At 33.2% G+C, this 24,071-nt stretch overlaps 2 protein-coding genes across 3 annotated transcripts; one reads left to right on the top strand and one right to left on the bottom strand.

Moving 5' to 3' along the window:
• Window positions 1-21: 21 nt before the first annotated feature.
• LOC120167246 (cell cycle checkpoint control protein RAD9A-like) lies at window positions 22-4,381 on the bottom strand. 2 transcript variants are annotated; one of them, XM_039176316.1, is made up of 11 exons: window positions 4,147-4,381; window positions 3,514-3,633; window positions 3,319-3,427; window positions 2,646-2,897; window positions 2,465-2,577; window positions 2,228-2,292; window positions 1,366-1,601; window positions 1,136-1,292; window positions 706-749; window positions 416-612; window positions 22-238 (listed from the first exon to the last, which is right to left on the bottom strand). In XM_039176316.1, exons 1-10 carry the CDS (start codon window positions 4,249-4,251, stop codon window positions 479-481), a joined length of 1,335 nt encoding a protein of 444 aa, XP_039032247.1. In that variant the 5' UTR covers window positions 4,252-4,381; the 3' UTR covers window positions 22-238; window positions 416-478. The 2 variants fall into 2 exon arrangements, with proteins under 2 accessions (XP_039032247.1, XP_039032246.1); XM_039176315.1 differs by having other exon boundaries at window positions 410-612; window positions 4,147-4,380.
• Window positions 4,382-5,603: 1,222 nt separating this feature from the next.
• LOC120167195 (40S ribosomal protein S21-2-like) lies at window positions 5,604-6,300 on the top strand. The gene is made up of 3 exons (XM_039176284.1): window positions 5,604-5,684; window positions 5,889-5,981; window positions 6,066-6,300. Exons 2-3 carry the CDS (start codon window positions 5,932-5,934, stop codon window positions 6,283-6,285), a joined length of 270 nt encoding a protein of 89 aa, XP_039032215.1. The 5' UTR covers window positions 5,604-5,684; window positions 5,889-5,931; the 3' UTR covers window positions 6,286-6,300.
• Window positions 6,301-24,071: the final 17,771 nt, after the last annotated feature.

The raw sequence follows: 24,071 nt of genomic DNA, 5'->3' as shown, positions 1-24,071 counted from the left end.
CATAGGCATTAGTACTTGGTGTCTATTCTATAAAAGCACCATTATTAGTGAATCAAGAATTCGTCACTAAGACACCAGAAACAGTATTTTAATCTTAAACAGATAAAACCAAACAGGTAAAAGACGAGACAAATTTTCATACTCGGTTAAAAATTGTATTCTCCAGCTCTTGATCTTGACACACTTATTCCTACCATGAAGACTAACAAACCAAAGGAATCGTGATTGATTTCACTCCCTGCAAACATATAAACAATCAAATATTAAAATAACATACTTCTACTCAATTGGATTCGAAGGATATCAGATTATAGATCCTTCTATGCTAAATGATGCAAATGAAAAGCTACTTAATTAGTTCAAGGAAAGAAAACTAAATAAGAAAGATGTGACTAGAAATGAGACATACACTTACATTGGAGAAATCGAACAAGCAACACCTAGCAATAAGAGAGAGAGAGATTTCATTAATTGTTTGTTACTGTTCTTCGTAATATGGCGGTGTCGACTGAACACATAGTTCATTGTCATCATCTCCATCCTCCTCATTTGCATCTACCCAATTACTTGGATGACGTTGTGATAACCCATGCACATTAATCTGACTCCTATCTGAGCAGAAAAAATGAAAAGGGAGGATTTTTTCAATTACTGAAGAAGTGAATAAAACATTATAAAGTAAAAGTAACTAGTTTTTTGATTAACCTTGTGCTCTAGCCTCATGGTCCTTTTCTACTTGGCGGTGGGTACTACTAACAGTCAAGAAAACTCGGTTAAAACAATCAAAACCAATGCTAATTAAGAGATTAATATGATAGAGTTTATAAGAACGGAAAAAACATCAAAGTTAGTATCTTAGACTTCTTACAGGAGCATTAAAACAAAATTGTTTGCGATGAAATTTACCATAATGAAGATTTAGTTGTCTTTAAATGACCGCTAATAAATTCATATTTATACCCTGTTCACTAAAGCATTTTCCAAAATGCAGGTATGCTTGCAGACCGACATTAACGCTAATGTGAAATGCATATACATAGAGGAGAGAAAAAATATGAGCATGTTACGGCCAATAACATGACTTAGCAATTAGGCTTAGAAAGAGACATAATATTGACAGCAATATTCAGGATACAAACTAGGAGCAGCAGGAACATTTTCTCTAATCGGTGCATCTTTTGTAATCTGCATCATGCTAATCCTTTGAATATCCCTCTCATCACGATCATTTAAGTTCTGCTGTCTTTTAACCGGCCTTTCTTCAACCCCATTACCGCTCCTTGCTGCACTTCCTGAGAAGAATCGTAATGCATGAGGTTTTGAATAAACACGGCATCAAAATTTTGATGGTGAATAGTTAGTTACCTGAGAGGTCAGACCATATTCTGGTGTGGTCAGATGGATGTTCAGAAACATTTGCCTTAAATGTCTCTTGTGCTTCAGTCCCTGCCTGGTTATGTACATTTGTAGCTGCTTGTACAGGTTCAGAGGGATTGCCTTCATGTAGCTGTGATGTAAGCATGGTTGCAAGTACAAGTGCAGCATCAAAGTTTGAGACAGAGCCATCATCTAGGCCAAACTTTGGCGCCAATAAAATTGGCCTGTTACCAAATAAACATACATTCAAGACCAAACACACATTCTTGCTTAATGTAATAATAGTAGTTAGCAAGTGGGCAAGACCCAAAAAAGCAGAGATTAATTGCATATCCGTTCACTTTGAATTGTCCCACCTGAACAACTAGTCCAAAAATTCTTACTCTTTCTTGGTTAGGTTTCATAAACTTCTACAATCCTAACAATATTTTATTTGAAATTCAGATGGCTACCTCATGGAAAACGATTGGTATTAAGCAAGTAGGCAAGACCGACAAAAGCAAAGATTTATTTGCATATTCATGCACTTTGCATTGTCCCACCTGAATAACTAGTCTTCTTTCTGGGTTATGTTTCATAAACTTCTACAATCCCAACAATATTTTATTTGAAATTCAGATAGTTACCTTATAGAAAAAGAATGGTATTAGAAGCAGAATTGATGCAACAAAAACAGATGACACAAACTTGATATAAGATACGGCTATCTGAAGCGCAAAAGTTTGGACATAATCACTTGATGATGTGAAATGTTTTATATTTCAAAAGAAGTTTTTCTATGAGTTGTAAATAGATTTTATAGTGTTCAACAATTGCATGGAGAACTAAAATTACTCGAAGAATATCTTACTCGCCAGCTTTGTCAAGAAACAAGTGTATGTCAACCTCACAGCCTTCACAAAAAGTAAGGAATGCCTGCAGTTCAGGTTTTCTTTTCAGATAACATAACACAAAAAAAACCCTTCAACAACTCATGTTTACATCAAGCATCAATGGTAGAATAAATATTACCATATTGAAATTTGATTCATAAAACAAAGATAATAAAGTTGCTGCAAAATCTACTCTCCGCATCTAGATTTGATACCTTTAATTCCTTCATACTAAAGGTAACATCTACAGGATCTCCGGTGTGAGTATACTGCACAAACTCTTCTGAAGGATCTATCCAGAGTTGAGTGTACAATGAGGAATCATTCTCTTCACAGAAAAATAAAAAAATAAATTTCTTCTTCAAGCGGAAAAGAAAAATCAACATTGTTGGGTACCTTTTGTTGGATCTATATAACTTCTAAGCTCAACAGCTTTTCCACCTATTTCACTTGCAGCATCAGAAGGTAAGGATGTTGGCTCTGTTGCAATGATGGTAATTTCCTGAAGTGATGATTGAAAATTAGCTAGCAATCTATTTAGGTCACGAGGCCTAACTACCAAGTTACTTGGAAATCTTCTCCTATCAAGAGACAAGTGTTGTATGTCAGGTTCAACATTGCAGGTAATCCAATAAGATTTTTTCATACCTGCCAATCATATAAAATGAAAATGTTTAAAACCCAAATTAATTCATTTATGTACAAAATCAAAAAAAATTGAGAGGACTCTTTCGTGCAGCAGATCCCAAGTTATCATAAATGCCAAAACAAGCAAAAAAACTAGATTTTCAAGTATTCCCAAATGAAAATGAATCCAATTTCAAATACTTATTTTGGCTTTGTGGCTGGAATAGTAAGCATAAATTTGAACTTGTATGCACAAAGGTAAATGTAAAACACAATAAATTGAGTGCATTCCAATGCTAATACTAACTGCATAGAATGGTGACAATTGTCATACTCAGAATATAGATTATTAACATACATGAGAACCCTTCATCATCTCATTCCCAATTCCCGAATTTGAACATGGAAGAAAATGCAACAGAATATCAAATAAGCACTTTACCACTATAGCATTCCAAAGCCCACTGTATTTTTGCCGCATCAGGATCGGCCAATTTCACAGTCAAGTTACCAATACTTGCAATAGGTGTCCTAAAAACAGAACAAACAGCCTAAAAGGAAAAAGTCATTTGAAATGCTACCTTACATGATCCTTCAAACAAATATTTAATATAAGCATTGAAAGACAAAATTATACCTTCAAAAGCACACTACACTGCACTTGACTACCGGAAATTCTATATACATCAAAGAAGTTTGGCTTAAACGTAACAGATTGGTAGGCCGACCTTGAAGAATTAAGAGTATGAAGTGCAAGCTGCAAATATTACCAAGTTTTCAGTCAATTTGTGGTAAAAATATACGGATAAAAATCCCAAAATATAGACCATGTAGTATAATATTCTGTTTGGTCATTGGTTGCCAAGAAATATCGTACAAATACTGGATTTATCCTTTTTGCTATTCTACCGTGCAGCAACTGAAATCAAGTTACCGTTTGAAACCACTTAGTTCTCTCCCTCTCCCTCCCTCCCTCTCTCTCTCTCTCTCTCTCATTTCTTCTTCTTATCCTTATTTAAAAAAAAGATGTACATAAAGAACAATTAAACTAAACTGAATCCATTGTGAAGAACTTGATTGTCTATCATTTCCCTCCACTTTCCACTCACTAAATATTATGATAAATAAGCATTTAAGCCCATTCAAAACCCTAATTTCATTGATTAAACTAACTAAAGAATCACTTAATTCCAATTACTTGCGAACAACTGAACTAAAGAGAATAAATCCGGGGCTAGGGAGTAGGGAGATTATGATGGAGGAAGCGTACCTGCGAAGGAGAAGCTTGGAAGACGAGCTCGTTGCCTACACGTGCTAGGCAAGCGATCGAACGGCTAAAGGTTTTGAGAGCGTTGTCGCTTAGGCTCAGCTCCATCGCCTCTTTTTTCTTTAAAACTCTGAATTTCAATATATGAAAATTTATAAAACTGCTAAACTCAACCCAGTGAAATTGAGTTGAGACTCGGAAAAGGGAGCGATTTCTGGTTTGCGTTTGGCGGGAAAGGTGAACAAAATGAATGCAGTAGTATTGTGTTTTATAATAAAATTGGATCTCTACCGTCCACGTCGGTTTCATTACCTCCTTTGACTGTTGATGGTCCTGATTTCATTGCTGCATTAGTTGTCTAATAAAGGAAGGAAATAAAAAAAATGGGTAAATATATGTTTTGGTATGTGAACTTTATTTTGATGTGCAAATTGGTATTAAACTTACTTCAATATTCAATTTAATACCTATTTTTTATGTTTAGAAAATATGCATGGTAGTCATTTTATTACTTGAAAGCTGAAAGTTATTATCTGGGTTCTACACATTAGTACAGTAGGTGAGGTGAGATATATTGTAAGCTATTCGAATTTAATTTTTTTAAAGATTAGTCGACATTTTAATTCAAATAGGCTTGATTTGTGCTCGAAGTCAATTCGAGTTTTTAACGAGTCGAAATGAACTATTTGATATTTAACTCGAAATCTCACGAGTCAGTAGCGGAACCACGTGGAGGCGAAAGGGGATATGACCCGTCCCAACTTTTATGGTTTAATTGTATTTTAAACCTTTAAAAGTTTTGAAACTATTAAAATTAAGTCTTGAATCTCCTAAAATTTTATCGTTTAATTATTTTTAAGACATTATTAGTTTTAAAAGTTAAATGAAATTAAATCTTGCCTCTTAACTTTTTTTTGGTTTAATTACTTTTTAGGATATGGAAATTTTAAAATTAATGAAATTAAGCCCCAAACTTCTATTATTTTGTGTGTGAATTAATTGCTTAGAACCCTGTTAGTTTCAATGATAAGCAACTTGACCCATCTCATAATTTCATCTTAATTCCGCCCTTCCTACAAGTAATTCTAAAAAATAATATATTTAATAATTTATTTTTAAAAAAATAAATTATTAATAATATAAACACTTATATATGTTGTTGTTTTTTATATAAAAAAGTTAGTATAATGTTTTTATGTATTTAAGGTTCATATTCGAGTTTTAATCGAGTTAAGTCTAAGAATATTTCGAGTTCAACTTTTTCGAGCTAGAGTTGAGCTTTAATTTTACACTTCAAATTTGAGTCAAGCTTAAAAATTTTAAACTCTCAAACTTTTGAGTCGAGTTAAAATCAATTTCGAACTTTTTAAATCAAATCGAATTCAATAATATTCAAATTAGACTGTGCTAAATTCGACCCATCCATTTTGACCTCGGTATTGTTCCAAAAAAAAAATTAGGGTTTCCCCCCTCAACATATAAAGTGTGCAAACAGATAACCTAAGCCTCAATGCAAGTGCCGCCCTCTCTTTCTCTTACAGGTAAGCCTCTACTCTCTTGAATTTTTGTATTTTTTTAAAATCAAAATTAAACTAGGATTCGTGTTCTTACTAAATGTGTGTTTTAGTCTTTTCAGTGTTTGAATTAGCATTGTTATCTATAGATAATTGAAGTTGAAATCTAATTAGATTTTATTTATTTATTGTTACATGTATTTCGATAAACATAAACTGTTTCTGAATTAGGTGATTTGAGGTTTTTGTTGTTTCGGTTAAGCAATCCGCAAAGATGCAGAACGAAGAGGGTCAAAACATGGATCTTTACATCCCCAGGAAATGGTATTTAATTCACTTCACCATATTTCTTCTTTCTTTTTACTATATTGTTTATATAGGAAGCTTTATTATTTGTTGTTGTTCCAGTTCTGCCACCAATAGGCTCATCACCTCGAAGGATCATGCTTCCGTCCAAATCAACGTCGGACATTTGGATGAGCTTGGCAGATACACCGGCACATTCTCCACTTTTGCTCTTTGTGGATTTGTCCGTGCTCAGGTTTGCTTTTTCCCCACCAGCCTGCTGATTGTTTTTATTACTGTTGTAAGGTCAATGCTTGTTCATGTTCATTATGTATTGCTGTGATGCTTGTGGTTGGATTGCATTCTCGTACATTCATGTCGTGTACTCGTGTTTTTGTTGACATCCCAGTAAAAGGCATAATCAGGTATCTTGCTTTGTTAATAATATGTTTGTGGTTGCTTTCTCATGCCGAAACTTGTTTTACTCTGTGTGTTCACTTGGAGAGGATATTGGTTTTAAGAATGTTTTCGATGAAAATCTAATGGCTAGAACTGGATATGATAGTCAATGCTCACGTTTGAAGACATAGAAGAGACAAAATGTGTTGTGGATTGAGAAATAAGAAGATGAAATTATCGAAGAATAAGGGATTTTAAAAGAGAAAGAAGGGAGATTACAGAAAGTGAATTCTCATTCATTCAAATCATAAAGGAAATATGCACTACATGAGGTATTATTTAGTTACAATTCGTACTGGTAATTCTAACAAAGCCAGCTAACAATTTTTATAACTGAATGCTTAACAAACTGATTCTTTTTTCTTTTGTATTTCAGGTACTGGGCCACTCCATCTCGCCCCAAACCTCCCTGGCCTGCCTCCACATCATCAGGTAAGTCAAATTCCCTTCGTGCTTTAATCTCTTTTCTGATTTCAATCCCCAATCTTCTCTCGCAAATCCCTAATCCCTCATCCTCCAAAATCCCTAACCCTCCTTTCTCCATTCCCAATTCCTGTTCGTTCCTCCGTTCTTCATCTTCTTCTCCAACTATAACAATACCCGCCCCACGAGACGAGCCTTGTCCCCAAGGATCAAATAAAGGAAACTGGCCACGTAGAAACGAATAATCTTCCCAGGTATTATTCGATTCATCCAAGTTTTCCCATTGAACCAAAAGCTGAGTGATTGGCTTTCCATTTCGATTCACGATTCGTCTTCCCACAGTTTTTAAGGGTTTAATCCGTATCTGACCATCATCGTCTATTGTAGGAGGATCTGTAGCAGTCACCGATGAATCGCCAATGAATCTCTTCAAAAGACTGACGTGAAATACATGATGGAGTCTCGAAGAATCAGGTAAGTCCAACCGATAAGCCACCTCACCTATTTTTTCCAGTATTTTGAATGGTCCATAATATTTGGCTGCTAATTTGAGATTTTTTCGCAGGGCAATTGAAGATTGTCTATACGGCTGCAACTTCGGGTACACCAATTCTCCAATTTGAAAAACCCTTTCTGATCTATTTTTATCAGCCTGCTGCTTTATTTTGTTATTGGCTACTGCTAATTGATGCTTGACCATTTGCCTGATATGCTCCCTGTTAGACATAATTTCACTTACTGACTGAACTTTAGTATCCATTGGCCAAACCATAATAGGTGGTTTGTACCCATATAAAGCCTGAAAGGGAGTTAATTTTAAAGCAGTATGGTAAGTGGTGTTGTACCACCATTCTGCCTGAGGTAGCCATTTAGCCTAATGTCTAGGCTGAAAAAAACAAATGCCCCTTAAATACTGCTCTAAACACTGACAAATGCCCCTTAAATACTGCTCTAAACACTGATTGACTCTCTCTGTTTGTCCATCCGTTTCTGGATGATAAGCAATGCTGAACTGTGTCCTTGTACCCAATTGTTTCATCAATTCTTTCCAAAATAAACTAGTAAAGGTCTTATCTCTGTCAGAGATGGCCATTTTAGGTTGGCCATGTAGTTTATAAACATTGTCTAGGTAGAGTTTAGCAACCTCTGCAACAGAATAAGGATGAGCTAGGGATAAAAAATGACTGTATTTGGTAAATTTATCCACAATTACCAAAATACAGTTTTTCTTGAAGGATGTAGGAAAACCCTCAATGAAATCCATAGTAATAATTTCCCATGCTTGATTAGGAACAGGTAGGGGTTGTAGCAAACCAGGTTTTGCCACATGCTTCACCTTAGTTTGCTGACAAACGTCACAACACCTCACATAGGTAGCAACCATAGCTTTAAGGTTTGGCCAATAAAAATTTGACCTAATTCTATAATAGGTAGCCTGTGCCTCAGAATGTCCACCCTAAGAAGAATCATGCAAAGTCTGTATAACTTTCAACCTAAGGCTTCCATTAGCTCCAATATAAACTCTCCCATCATATCTAAGAACAGCTTAGTATATTTCCATTTCTTGTCAGCAGCTGAATTAATAGTTAAAATGGAAATCCAATTTTGAGCTAGAGAATCATCCTTATAGCTTTCCTCAATCTCCTGAACCCAAGTAGGCACCAAAACTGTCACTCCCATAGTCAAACAAGAAGCTTGATCCTCCCATGTTCTAGATAAAGCATCAGCAACTACATTTGATTTTCCCTTTCTATACTAAATAGTGTAGTCTAAACCCAATAGCTTTGTCAACCCTTTCTTCTGGATGGTGGTAGTCAGCTTCTGTTCCAAAAGATATTTCAAAGGCTCATGGTCAGTTTTAATAACAAAAGGTCTGCTTTCCAAATAATGTCTCCATTTAGAAACAGCCAAGAGAATAGCAAGATATTCTCTTTCATAAATAGACAGATCTGTGTGTAGGGCTTAAAGCTTTACTTAAATAGGCAATAGGTCTTCCCTCCTGTGAAAGAACAGCCCCTATACCCCCAGAACTAGCATCTGTTTCCAGATAAAAAGTCTTAGAAAAATCTGGTAATGCCAAAACTGGAGCAGAGCACATAGCTTTCTTAAGATCCTCAAAAGTTGTAAGCAGCAGAAGTCCATTGGAACCCATCCTTTTTAACATCTGTGTCAATGGTCTGCTAATAATGCCATAATTAAAACTTCCAATACTAACTGTAAATGTTCAACATGGTCTGCCATACTGCTGCTGTACACCAATATATCATCAAAGAAAACCAAAACAAATTTTCTAAGGAAAGAATTAAACAAGTCATTCATAAGTGCCTGAAATGTAGCAGGAGCATTAGTAAGGCCAAAAGGCATCACCTTAAATTCATAATGGCCTTGATGTGTTCTAAATGCAGTCTTGTAGATGTCTTCTGGTTTAATTCTAATCTGCCAATAGCCTGACCTCAGATCAATTTTTGAAAAGTAAACTGCCCCATGTAGCTCATCCAATAAATCTTCCACTATAGGAATAGGAAATTTGTCCTTAATAGTCATACTATTAAGCTGTCTGTAATCCACACAAAACCTCCAAGTGCCATCCTTCTTTTTAATAAGAAGGCAGGGAGAGGCAAAGGGACTTCTGCTAGGCTGAATGATAGAAGAAGAAAGCATTGTAGTGATCTGTCTTTCAACCTCAGCCTTCTGATTGTGAGGAAATCTGTAAGGCCTTAAATTAACTGGTGTGGCAGTAGACTTAAGTGGAATGACATGATCATGAAACCTCTGGGGAGGTAGCCCTTCAGGTTCAACAAAAAATGAGTTGTACTTCTCCAATATATGTTGAAGTTCCATAGGAATAGCAAAAGAACTTCCTGCCATAGTAAATAGGACAATATGCCCTATAATATCAGAATCCCCTGCACTCATTTTAAGTAATGTTGCCCCTGAAATTTGCTATAGTTCAGTTGAGGGTTATTGTCCCTGAATACAATTCTGCTATCCTTCATGATTAAAACTTAAAGTCATATGATTGAAGTCCATTAATATTGGACTGAATAACTTCATCCAATCTACTCCTAAAACCATGTCACTCCCACCCAGTTTAAGCAGCCTAAAATCATGCAAAAAAGTATGTCCCTGCATTTGCCACTCTACTTTATTGCATCTAGCAGTACTGAATAATTGTTGGCCATTAGCCACAGTAATAGCCAAAGGATAAGGAGTAGTAATCTGAATCCCAACATCAGCCCATTTAGGAGTCAAAAAACTGTGTGTACTGCCACTGTCAATGAGGATACTCAATGGTTTTCCTTGAATAGTGCCCTGGATTCTCAATGTAGTATGACCAATAGAGCCAGTAATAACATTCATAGAGATTTCCAAAGTTTCCTCTTCTGTCTGTGGAGTCTGGTCCAAATCTGTAGGAAAAATTTCCATTGAAGGAGTATCCACTTCTTCCGTAATCATGTTCAACTGTCTATTTTTACATTGATGACCTGGAAGATACTTCTCACCACATTTAAAACAAAGATTATTCTGCCTTCTATCCTCCATAAGACTCTGTTTAGGATTAACTACTGATGTAGGTCTTGAATTAACTGGCAGTGCAGAGGGTTTAGAAACAGTACTGGGGTTTGGGTAGGGTGGGACTTTAAAAGAAGGCCTCAACCTTCTGTTTTCAAACTCCACATATAATTCATAGAGTTTAGCTTGCTTACATGCTTCAAATAAATTCTTAGGATCTAAAGCCTTAACCCTATGTTTAATATCATCTCTGAGTCCACTAACAAAGAGTGACACAAAAAATTCCTCAATCAAAGTATAATTCTGCAAAAGCATATGAGGTTGTAACTCCTCAAAGTTCTCCTGATAATCCTCTACAGACCCTTTCTGAGTCAATTTAGTAAACTCTTCAACAATATCAGAAAAACATCCATCAAACCATATTTCTGCCTTGCCTGTTAAGTACATAGTAGCTACCTCTACTCTTTGCTCAACATGAACACCACAAATAGAAAAGTACTTATGGTATTTCTGAATCCACCCCCTCGGATTAACTCCTTCTAAAAAAGGCAGTTCAATTTTAGGTCTATGCCACATATTCCCTGCATTACTAAATGAACTTCCTGATCCCTTGTTTTCAGCTACCATTCCCATCATATTAGGTCTAGTGTTACTGTTTTCACCTACCAAATTTTCAGGCCTAGAACTATTCTTAATGGCCAAACAAGCATCAGGTTTATCTTTCAAAATCCTTGGTTCATCCGTTTTATAAGTGAATCGTGATTTATCTTTCACTACAGTCACCAAAACTGGATTTTTCTCCCCATCTTTAGAGTTGTTAGGAGTTTGTACCTGTTCCCCAGCAGGTTGTTCATTTTCATCTGTTTTGCCTGTTAAGATCTTTAACAGTTCTTCAACATAGCCATGATTAGTAGCCATCCTCGACTCTAATGCAGTAATTCTGTTTTCTTGCATTTCCCACCATTTAGGTGGACTCGTCTCATCTTGTCCTTTCTTTACTAACGCTGTTAAATCTTCCATTTGCTTTTGCAGGCCTGAAAGATCGACTTCAGCCATGGACTGATTCTTCTTTGCCATGCTCAATATTTTGCCAAAACCGAAGCTCTCGATACCAATTTGTTGTGGATTGAGAAATAAGAAGATGAAATTATCGAAGAATAAGGGATTTTAGAAGAGAAAGAAGGGAGATTACAGAAAGTGAATTCTCATTTATTCAAATCATAAAGGAAATGTGCTCTACATGAGGTATTATTTAGTTACAATTCGTACTGGTAATTCTAACAAAGCCAGCTGGCAATTTTTATAACTGAATGCTTAACAAACTGATTCTTTTTTCTTTTGTATTTCAGGTACTGGGCCACTCAACTGGGCCACTCCATCTCGCCCCAAACCTCCCTGGCCTGCCTCCACATCATCAGGTAAGTCAAATTCCCTTCGTGCTTTAATCTCTTTTCTGATTTCAATCCCCAATCTTCTCTCGCAAATCCCTAATCCCTCATCCTCCAAAATCCCTAACCCTCCTTTCTCTATTCCCAATTCCTGTTCGTTCCTCCGTTCTTCATCTTCTTCTCCAACTATAACAAAATGCTACCGCATATGTTTGGATGTCTTGCATATGTTATTGGTATTTATGAAGGCTTAGAACTGGGCTTGCTATCGTTTGACTTCTGTGTATCATTCTCTCCACTTTTAATTTTAGTCGGGTCTTACGTTTCTGTCTATATACATAGATTTTTTCGCAGCGATTTTTTTTTTTGCAGGGATTACTGCCCATTACAGACGCGCATATGATATTAATGATATTAATAACTGCATATGATTACTGTTCAACTATGCATTTTTGTATTTATTTATACATGCATTGCATTTTATCTATATTTTTAATTTTCTGGCAGCGACTATTATGTTCTAGTTTTTCAGGTGAACTATGTTGAAGTTATTTTTGTTGCTTGGATGGCATTTCGTACTTGGTTTTGCTTAGTTTGAACCTAATATATATGCTCTCAGTCGTGTTTTAAACGACATTTTTGTTCTTCCGGTTCTCAAGTGTTCAAATTTGATTACCTTCATATCCAAATCCTCTACTAGCTGATGGTATCTGATGTTTCTCAGCAGCTTGTTTATAAAAGCAATGTCTCAATAACATTTTAGCTTTGTGACAAGTCATTTGGGTCCATACATTGTTTCCCTTGTTGCTCATGCGCACTAAGGCATTTTCATGGAACAAAACAGGGTCAATGTTATCCTTACTACCCCAAAATTCTAGGCCATGTGGCTCAAAACAAATTAATTATTCCAAGCAATTGCAAGTAGATGAAAATTAAATGTGGTTTGATTTTGTCTATTTCCATGAATGAGAGAAGTAATACTTCATTATAAACGTAAAGATCACAAAAATATAAATACATAAAATTTATCGTATCTAAAAACTCGATAATTTTTAAAATATCCTCCAAACATTTTTATTAAACATATCTATGCAATATAGATCTCACAAATTGCAGAGATCACAAAAGGAATAACATCTTCCAAAATAATTATTTCTATAATTTTAAAATTATATATATATATATATATATACATTTGCAATATAAACATTCTATATTTGATCTTTACGATAACCTCAAAATAAATGATACTTTTATTGTCCAAATGCTTTTTCCGTCTCCTTTCCAACACTATCAAGACTTAATGGTCTATTACAGTCTTAATCCCTCAATTACACTAAAATCATGGATTTAGTTCCATATATTTGGAATAACATCACAAAAAAAGATAACCATATTATGTCCAAACAAAGCATAATCCACCTGAATTTCAATGTAGCAGAGGGACCAATACTTGAATTAGACCAAAATTAATAAACACATGAACTAACTTTGCGCCTTGGTCCATCTGTTCTATCTGATCTTTACTACAACCTCAAAAAAATGATACTTTTATGGTCCAAATGCTTTTCCTTCTCCTTTCCAACACTATCAAGACTTAATGGTCTAATACAGTTTTAATCCCTCAATTACACTAAAATCATGGATTTAGTTCCATATATTTGGAATAACATCACAAAAATAGATAACCATATTATGCCAAAATAAAGCATAACCCACCTGAATTTCAATGTAGCAGAGGGACCAATACTAGAATTAGACCAAAATTAATAAATACATGTACTAACTTTGTAAAAGATGTCTTGAAGAGGTGGAAGAGTTGGGAAAATGGCATGGCAAACCATCAAAACTTTTATTTATCTTTCATCAATTATTTATTTCCCTCCAATTCTGGTACACAAAAATAGATACAAGCTCAAGCCATGATCATATGCTTTGTTGTTTGTACTGAAAAGGCTGATAGGGGTCCCATAATCTGAATAAATCTCATAATTAAGACCAGCATATGTAAAAGAAAATTTGATGTATCTGAAGACAAAGGGGTCCATAAAAGATACTCTTCATGTTTAATTTAACTAGTGCTAGTGAGATCCATGACCTTATATAAGTGAACCAGACTGACCCTTTTATGAAACTATTAGTTTAAGCAAAGCTGCAAGTCTTATTTTCATTTAACGATAATGAGATCATTATGGGACTCTCCTGTTCAAACACAGTTTTGCCCTTAATGAAGTCTATTATATCTTTAGAGATGACTTTCAAAAACATCTGTCTGTTAGAAACTCTGACTGACCTACATCCTTTACACATAGGTTTCTAGATAACTATAACATGTCATAGTAAAATTAAAAGTCTAACTATTAGATCTTTCTAACCTTATCAGCCTACGAATAGTCATCAAAGCCCTACGACTAACATAAACACTAACGATCACTATAATATCCCCAATTGAGCCTGGGGCAAGGGTTAGAACTCTAATGGCCCTCATATCATCTTCTTCCTTCATTCTCATCTCTCTCTCCCCCCTATTAAAACATAGACTAACTATTGTCATTTCACTTACCACGATTTTTCATTCAAATAAAAAAAATAATCACTAATGAAAGATGAACCAAACTTATTTCCATCAACAAAATCAATATGCTTAACTATAAGATCCAAAGGGGACCTATATAAAGAGCATACATATTTTACTATGAAAAGTAAGTTTTAGCCATTGAATTCGACAATTTTACGAACTTTGATATTTGAAAATTTACGATAAATAAAGGCAATAAAAGCAAAGAAAGGTAATGAATAATCACACGTCTTAATGAAAAGAGAGACGTTTGCTTGTAAAAGAAAACTTGGCAGTGAAAGAGAGCTCTAAATACCTGCAATGACCATTGCTGCTACTGCCTCACACATATCTATGAGGGAGAAATATAGGGTTTTTATTGCCTCTTGCTTTGACTAGATACAATCATAACTTAAGCAGAAAATGTACAAAAAGCAAACACTTTGATTACCCATCAAGCACTAGGCAATGGGTTAGTAAAGATGCACAAAAAATAATGAAAATTTTAAATATTTTTAATATAACTCTAGAAAAATATAGGTCTTTAATGGGGAAAACATGCAAATTCACCATCAGATTTCATCTTTACACATCAGAAAGAATGTGTTTTTGGGAGATTTTAAAGGGTCCTACACAAAGTTAGGTACCAAAGTGCACAATGCCAAATGTTTTTAAAGCTTCATACAATCACCTAACATGACACCTGTCTATCAATGTTCCAAATTTTCCCAAGGAAAAAATTAGGGTAAAATAACTTCTAATATTTGAGAGTATATTTCATCAAAATTTGAAGATGTGTGAAAAAAAATCAAGAACAAATTTTTAAAAATATATATTAGAATTTAGGACTAAAAGTTGATTCAATATTTGGCCAAGGGTCCATTTTCATTTAATATTCATAAAAATAAAAGGTAAAATAGCAAATCAAAATCTACTTTTTACAAAATAGATAGAAATGGGGCAAAGCCCTACAAAACAAACTAGGCATTACAATTCTAAATGTAAACTTTTTTCCTTTTTCAAAACCAATAAAAGAGAATAAGAAAAAAACAAAGCATTATTTTTACCCTAACTTGAGCTACAAGGTTTCCTTCTATATCCACCAATGTTATTAAAACCGGATTGGACCGACCGGTTGAACCGTGAACCAGTGGCATGTCCGGTCCGGTTAACTCCTAAAATCAGATGAGCACAGAATCGGTAAAGAACCGAAAGAACCGGCTGAAAACCGATAAAATCAGGGTAAACCGGCTAAAAATCGTTTTGAACCGCTGGTTCACTTTTTTTAAAAAATAAATAAACCAAACGACGTCGTTTGTTCAACGAGTCGAGTCAAATTCGAGTATTGTTGAGCTCGACTCGAACTCGAAAACTTTAAAAGTAAGCTCAACTCGACTCAAAAACTCACGAGCTAAAAATTATCAAGTTCAACTCGAACTCGAAATATAATATTAAAACTTGAAATCGAAAAGGCTCGAACTCAAAAAAAATTAGAAGTTCAATTGAAGCCTAAAATTTGAGCTCAATTGAAGCGAAAGAATAGTTCGCTTTGTGCTCACCAAAAGGCTCCATGATTTTGAATGTCAAATTACCTCTATTATTTATAGAAGTAAGTGGAGATGCTCTTCTATGTTTATTAGCCACGTGAGATTGTTTTGTTCTTATATTTTTACTCTTTCAACTTTTGGGATACTCTTCTATGTTTTTTAGCCATGTGAGATTGTTTTTTTTAAAACAATTAAACCAAATGACATCGTTTGTTATGATTTTTTAAGTCTCAATTTAATTTTTTTGATTATAGTTATATAATTATATTTATTATTTAATATATTTTACCTTAAATATTATGTTGTAGTTGATTTGAATCATTTTTTTCGACTTGATTTTATAGTTTTTAATTTATATATGTTATGACTTGTGATATTTTTATACCTTTTAATATTGTAAACTTAAAAAAAATGTTACATATATATGCTTTGAATATTATGTAAAATTAGAAAAAATATATTATTTTATATAAAATTCGGTTCAACCGCGGTTGAATCCGATTGAACCAGTACCTTCACCGGTTCAATATCCGATCCGATTTTTAAAACATTGATATCTACGCACATCGCTGAATTATACACCAAAACACAACTTATACGAGTAGTATAAGCTCGGTATTAGTATATTGCAGAAGAATACGAGTCACATGATCGAACACGCATTCGGGTTTTCGTCGCTGAACATCTCGAATGAATCCGACGGAGGGGATGAATACGACTCCGACGGAGGGGATGAATATGACTCCGACGGAGGGGATGAATACGACGGATATGATGAGTATGCATCCGTATCTGACGGTGGACGTTAGCTCGTTTGGCCCGGGTGCATATAAGCGTATGAATACCGTGGCGGGAGGGAGTAATAAGATGTAGTATGGGTACTACTTGGATACGCCGTATTGTAGCTAGTGAGGTACACTGGTGGTGCATGGTAATACGTTGTGTACATAGGATGTTGACGTGGACGGCTGTGATTGGTTGGAGATGGCATGCGAACCATACCATTGGGTTCATGACCTTTGAGATGTGATCCAACGGTTGCTGGTACAGCATCGCCACGATCATCAACATTAACATTAGCCTTTTGCCCCTTCTTTTTGTTCTTTTTACTCCCATTGCCACTTTTCTCAGCATCATTACCCGCACTTTCACCACCGGCAGCCACGGTAACATTTTGCTTCACCCCAGGCTTCGGTTCCTTGGCTTGATCATGGGTCGCATTTTGCTTTACCTCAGCCACCACCTTGCTTGAGCCGCCATTTTCAGAGCTTTCAGCACCATCGTCTTCGTTCTTCACCGCTTCCTTCTCTTTGTCACCTCCATTTTTACTATTATTATAAGTTTAAAGTACATTAGATTGAACTTATCAAGTAGTGGTAATGATGATAAAAAAAAATATTATTATTTTTAAAGTTTTTTAGTTTGAATATTTATGTTTATAAAGTTTATATTATTAATGAGTTGAATAAAATATGAACATATATTATTTTATAATTATTTTAAATTAATAAAAAAATACATTACATGTGATTAACTGTATTTAAATAATTATTTTAATTATTAAAATTTTAAAAATTATAAAAAAATCATTAAATTTTATCTAAATACTATAAGATAATCATTAAACTTATTAAATTTTTACAATTTATTATAACATTACATTGATTGTTTTATAACTTTTACAAATTTTGTGATCAAAACAATCATTTGAATATAATTCAATAACTTTAAATGTACTTAATTTGAACTAAAAATGTTATTTAAAGTGCATGTAATTCTTTGACACACAATTCAACAAATTATTTATAATTCTAATTTTTATATTGAAAATATCATGCGTTTAAATACATTTAAATTTATGTACAAACTAAACGACTTTAATAGTTAAATAATTTATTGTTATTTTTAAAAATTTCAAATTCTAATATCATGTATATAAAATATAAACTTCCATTGTCAAATTATCAAAACCTCTACTAATAGCTCCTTTGTAATTAGATCATCTCATATTACATCATATTCCTTACTGTTATACTGCATATTATTATTATTATTATTATTATTTGAGGGAAAAAATAAAAGGTTATAATTCATAATTCTGATTGCCGGAGGTCTTCTACGGAATTGGGAATTGGATCAGCTAATTTTTAATGATTAAGGGTTAAAGGTGTATTGTTATTTTTAGAGATATTAAGTTCGAACAGTTACGTATATAGGATATGTGTTGTCAATGACTAAGAAATATTATAAACATATATTACCTTATAATTACTTTATACTAAAAAAAGTCATAACACTGATTCATACAATTATGTTGAGAGCTGTGAGGAGTTTACATAAAGGTACTAAGAGTTATATAAATGTTAAATGTCAGTATTTATTAACTTATTAAGTCACTTTAATAATAAAAAGGGAGTATTATAAGTTTAAAGTACATTAGATTGGACTTATTAAGTAGTACTGATGATAAAAATAAATATTATTATTCTTAAAGATTTTTAGTTCGAATATTTATGTTTACAGGGTACATATATTATTAATGGATTAAAAAAATATGAACATATATTACTTTGTAATCATCATAAATTATTAAAAAAGTACATTAGATGTGATTAATTGTATTTAAATAATTATTTTAGTTATTTAAATTTTAAAAATTATAAAAAATATTAAATTTCATCTAAATATTATAAGATAATCATTAAATTTTCACAATTTATTATAACGTTACATTGATTGTTTTATAACTTTTACAAATTTTATGATCAAAACGATCGTTTGAATATAATTCAATGACTTTCAATGTACTTAATTTGAACTCAAAAATGTTATTTAAAGTGCATTTAATTCTGACACTCAATTCAACAAATTATTTATAATTCTAATTTTTATATTGAAAATATTATGCGTTTAAATACAATTAAACCTACAAACTAAACGATTTTAATAGTTAAATGATTTATTATTATTTTTTTAAAATTTTAGGTTCTGATATCGTGTATACAAAAATATAAATTTTTATTGTCAAATAATTGAAAAATAAACGAAGAGCTCCTTTGAATTAGACGATCTCATATTACATCATATTCCTCACTGTTATACCGCATATTATTATTATTTTAAAAGATGTACAATTGATTATTTGAGGGGAAAAAATGTTATAATCCAATGTTTTTAAAATCGGATCGGACATTAAACCGGTGAAGGTACTGGTTTATTAGTTCAACCGGGTTCAATCACGGTTGAATCGGATTTTATATAAAATAATATTTTTTTTTAATTTTACATAATATTTAAAGCAATATTAATATATATGTAACACTTTTTTAAGTTTACAATATTAAAAGGTATAAAAATATCACAAGTCATAACATGTATAAATGAAAAACCATAAAATCAAGTAAAACAAAATGATTCAAATCAACTACAACATAATATTTAAGGTAAAACATATTAAATAATAAATATAATTATATAACTATAATCAAAAAAATAAAATTGGGGCTTAAAAAATCATAACAAATTATGTCATTTGGTTTAATTGTTTTAAAAAAAATAATCCCACATGGCTAAGAAATATAGAAGAGTATCCCAAAAGTTTAAAGAGTAAAAATATGAGAACAAAACAATCCCACATGGCTAAGAAACATAGAAGAGCATCCCAACTTACTTCTATAAATAATAGAGGTAATTTGACATTCAAAATCAATGAGCTTTCTGGTGAGCACAAAGCGAATTATTCTTTCGCTTCAATTGAGCTCAAATTTTAGGCTTCAATTGAGCTCAAATTTTAGGCTTCAATCGAACTTCTAATTTTTTTTTTGAGTTCGAGCCTTTTTGATTTCAAGTTTTAATATTATATTTTGAGTTAATAATTTTTAGCTCGTGAGTTTTTGAGTCGAGTTGAGCTTACTTTTAAAGTTTTCGAGTTCGAGTCGAGCTCAGCAATACTCGAATTTGACTCGGCTTGTTGAACAAACGACGTCGTTTGGTTTAATTTTTTTTTAAAAGAAAAAAAGTGAAGGCGGTTCAAACCAGTTTTGATGGTTTTCAGTCGGTTCACCCCGATTTTCAGCCGATTCTTCCGGTTCTTTATCGGTTCTGTGCTAATCCGGTTTTGAAAGTTAACCGGACCGGACAGGCCACCGGTTCACGGTTCAACCAGTCGAACCGGCCGGTCCGGTTTTAATAACATTGTTATAATCTTAAAAAGTAAAAATATGATTAGATTCTGGATCAATGGAGTTTGTCTTGCACTTTTGGAATTAACCTACCATCCTGTTTTATTTGTTAACTAAAACCAAGAGTTAGTGTCAAAATTGACCAAAATTAAATGAATTTTATTGTTGCATTTTTTATTCATGAGATTATCTCCTTTATTTAAATAGGGCACGACAGTGAGTCCATTAAGCGATCTCAATGATTAAGGGTATATTGTTCTTTTTAGAGATTTTAAGTTTAAGCATCTACATATGCAATATGTGCATTGTCAGTAACTGAGAAAGACTATGAACATATACTACATTGTAATTATGTCATACTATTAAAAAAGGCACAAAAATGATTCATACAATTGTGTTGAGAGTGGTGAGGAGTTTACATGAAGGTACTAAGAGTTATTAAGTCACTTTAATAATTAAAAGGGAGTATTATTCTTTCAATAAGATTCAGGTTCACGTAGTGTATCTACAGGTTGTGTTGTCAATGATTAAGAAAGATTATAAACAAATACTATCATATAATCCTTTCAATCTATTAAAAAATAAATCAACATTTGTGGGAAAAAAGATTTTTATGTGTTTAAGTGTTTAAATATAATTTTGTACACATATTGATTGAAAACAAAGTTTTATACACATGTATTGTTGCCTGGTCGAATGCACTAACACATGTATCATATCTATTTCTTCTTTTCGGACAAAATTCATATAATTTTTCTTTTCCTAATTTGGTCCTCCAAAGTACTCTTCCAACCCTTCCAATGTCACATAAATTAAAGACACATTTTGTAAAATACGTTTTAAAAGGTACACTATGTACCACTTTGATCAACTGATGGAGGCTGACAAACCTACAAATTAAGTTACACTAAGCAAAACCATTAAGATGTTTAAGCTTAAAAATAAGACAATTGGTTACTGTTTTTACTGTCATTAAATGTACCATTTTTACTGTCGTTAAAAACATTTTACGTCAGGAAAATTACATTATTGGTTACTGTTTTTACATCTGCACAGTTCACAAATATGTATTGGCCACTGGTGTACTTAAATCCTTGGGGCTTAGTCATCTGAAGGGAGAGTACATTTACAGGGTACACTGCAACCTGGATTATAAGCAGAAGTAAATATTAGCCCATTGTAGATCCAGGGTACATTTACAGGTTACTGTTTAATATCTTTTTGTACCATTTCTTGGAGAGGTAGAGATAGTATCCATGAACAATGAAGAGGGCATAGACTGATAAATAGATGATGCGAATGCCAAAAGGCACTGAATCCAGTGAGCTTCTTTATCGGTGTAGGAAGGTTTAACTGGTTCCGATGGAACCAAGGTTGGGCTAGTATGTAGACTATGGCCATGAGCACCACCGTGGTCACACCGGTCCACCCTTCGGTCCCTTTCACGAACCTCCAGTAGTAGTTAGGCCGCTCTTCCCCAAGGAATTGTTCCATTGGCTCATACCCGTCATCGGTGGCATGGAGAAGTAGAGGGAAGTCACATGCTAGATTTGCACCGCATGCAAGCCAACTCCAATAGCAATCCCAAAAGCAACCACCTGTAAGATGTTCACTCAAAACAGGTATGCCAATCAAGAGAATGCACTAGACATACATATATATTCAATATATTTTTCATATCAGATATTTATTTATCACATACCTCATGAAAATTGATATTGTCATCAAATGGGACAACTACCCCTAACTTTGTCTTGCTTCTGAGCCAAGTAATGGTATTCCTGCACACCGGAAGAAGAATGAGGGCCATGTTGAATTTAGTTGTCTCAGCAGCACCCTTTGCTGTGGTGACACAGTAGCCCATCACATCAAATACTGCCCTGTGTTTGTATTGAATGAATTTCCAGGTGAGCAGGCAAGCACAGATTGAGATTCAAAGAGCCAGAACCCATATTCTCTTCCAATTGTCCTCCAAAAAATAGGCAAGACCCTTCCCCCATCTTTTAATGGGGTTCCTCTCTTTTGTTGGCACCAATTTTTCACTCAATAGCCTGCTTAAAATGCGGTATCTGTCACTAAAATTTAAAAGAAAAAACCACTCCTATCAAATCGGAACCGTCAAATTTAGATTAAATTAACATCCTTACATAAAATAAAAGCAGATGCACAAATAATATCATTGATGCAATTGATTAACCCCGAATAAATAAATAAAATACCATATAATATTAATAGATGTCATTTGCAAACCATTAGAAATTATTTACGCTGTAAGTCCAGAGATGAGATTTCTCTGATACAACATATTTATGGTCGAATTTATATAATAATTTTAGTTATTCAAAATTTTAAATATTTAAATTTTAAAATTAAATAAATATTCAATATCCAAAAATACATACTCCTATCGTACACCCATACAAACCATGAAAGTGGTTTAAGCTCTTAGATGGAGAAGTGAATCTATGATCCATTGTCATATGAATAAAGGCCCATTATTACATCTATTTGGCCCTGTGCTTTTCCTAAAAAACAATACACATTAGATGTTCCATAATAAAAGCAAAAGTACATGTAAGATAATGTACAAATGAAATAAAGTAGCAGTAGACCTAGGGTGTGCAAATCCGGGTACCCGTATCTTCTGGTAATTGATTTTTCGACCCGTGTCTCGACCCAGATGTTGCGGGTACCTGAATTTTGCGGGTACACGTATTTCAGGTAATCCTTTTTTTCAAATTATTAATTAAAAAAAAACAAACAAATTTAAATGTTCGAAACTTTGAATTACATAGCCCAACATCCAAACATAATTAAAAAAAATGTTAGTCCAACATCCAAACATAATTAAAAATGTCATGTTAGCATCATTGTTTATTTTTAAATATGGGTGATCAAAACATAATCAAAACGTAACATTAGGTATAATTTTGAAAAAAAATAATAATCGAGTAGCCAAAACATATATTAGATAATATATAAATGACCATATAGGTAGTTTACCCTAAATAAAAATATATATGAATTATATTAGATAATATATAAGCGACCAATAGTTTACCCTAAATAATAATCGAGTGGCCAAAACATAAATTATATAATATATAAGTGACCAAATAGGTAGTTTACCCTAAATAATAATTAAGTGACCAAAACATAAATTAGATAATATAAAAGTGACCAAATAGGTAGTTTACCCTAAAAAATCCTAATCGGGTACTCGGATAATCAGGCACTCGGAAAAATTTAATTTTGTGACCCGGACCCGACCTAGGAAATGTCGGGCCTAGTAATTTTTTTATAGAAAATTACTTAGTTTTTTTAGGTCGTGTCAGAAAGTCGTGTCAACCGGATCGGATATTTTTAGACACCCCTAATAGAGACCCAATCTATACACCTTGGGCACGTAAAATTCGGCACCAACTTCGAGTAAACTTGAAACCAAATGCAGCATAGGATTCCTTTTAATCTATCTATATAATTTCTTTCTATTTTAGTGTTATGCATATCATTCTTTTGCATGACTCCATTTCTCCTGTTTTCTCTTTGCCTTGCAAACTTCTAGCATAATTTTCATAATCCAATACAATTTTATGTACCATTAGTAAATTATATGATAACACGTGTTATCATCTGATAGATATATATTTTGAAAAATATCAAATGTAACTCTATATTATTAAGAAATATTATATATAATGAGAAGACATATTATATCTATACAAATAAAATTTAAATTTAATTAGAAATGACATTATCGGAAGAATAATCTCAAACCCTAAATATGAACTACGAAATAAAAACGAGATTTAAAAAAATAGGGTAAAATACACAAATGGTCCTCGGACTATAAGATGACATTTTGTTGAGTTTTTCGACTATTAAAAGTTACAAAATAGTCCTTTGATTATAGGGTGTTGCTTTGTTGAGTCTCCCGACTATTAAAAGTTATAAAATGGTCACCCGGATATTTAGTATGTTCCAAACTCGTCATTTTTCATCAAGAAATCGACGACAACCTGAGCTAGATGTTAACCTAATGGCCGAGATATGATGAAATT

Source organism: Hibiscus syriacus, unplaced genomic scaffold, assembly GCF_006381635.1.
Source record: "Hibiscus syriacus cultivar Baekdansim isolate YM2019G1 unplaced genomic scaffold, ASM638163v2 tig00111671_pilon, whole genome shotgun sequence".
NCBI classification, from domain to species: Eukaryota; Viridiplantae; Streptophyta; class Magnoliopsida; order Malvales; family Malvaceae; genus Hibiscus; species Hibiscus syriacus.
The sequence above is the reverse complement of the archived record's forward strand: the minus strand, read 5'-3'. Positions and strand labels throughout refer to the sequence as shown.

Coding starts and splice junctions, on each gene's coding strand:
- LOC120167195 (XM_039176284.1), top strand. CDS start 5,932: ATGCAGAACGAAGAGGGTCAAAACATGGATCTTTACATCCCCAGGAAA. Junction 5,982..6,065: donor CTTTACATCCCCAGGAAATG/GTATTTAATTCA, acceptor TTGTTGTTCCAG/TTCTGCCACCAATAGGCTCA.
- LOC120167246 (XM_039176316.1), bottom strand. CDS start 4,251: ATGGAGCTGAGCCTAAGCGACAACGCTCTCAAAACCTTTAGCCGTTCG. Junction 3,634..4,146: donor TCCAAGCTTCTCCTTCGCAG/GTACGCTTCCTC, acceptor TAATATTTGCAG/CTTGCACTTCATACTCTTAA. Junction 1,293..1,365: donor AATATGGTCTGACCTCTCAG/GTAACTAACTAT, acceptor GATTCTTCTCAG/GAAGTGCAGCAAGGAGCGGT.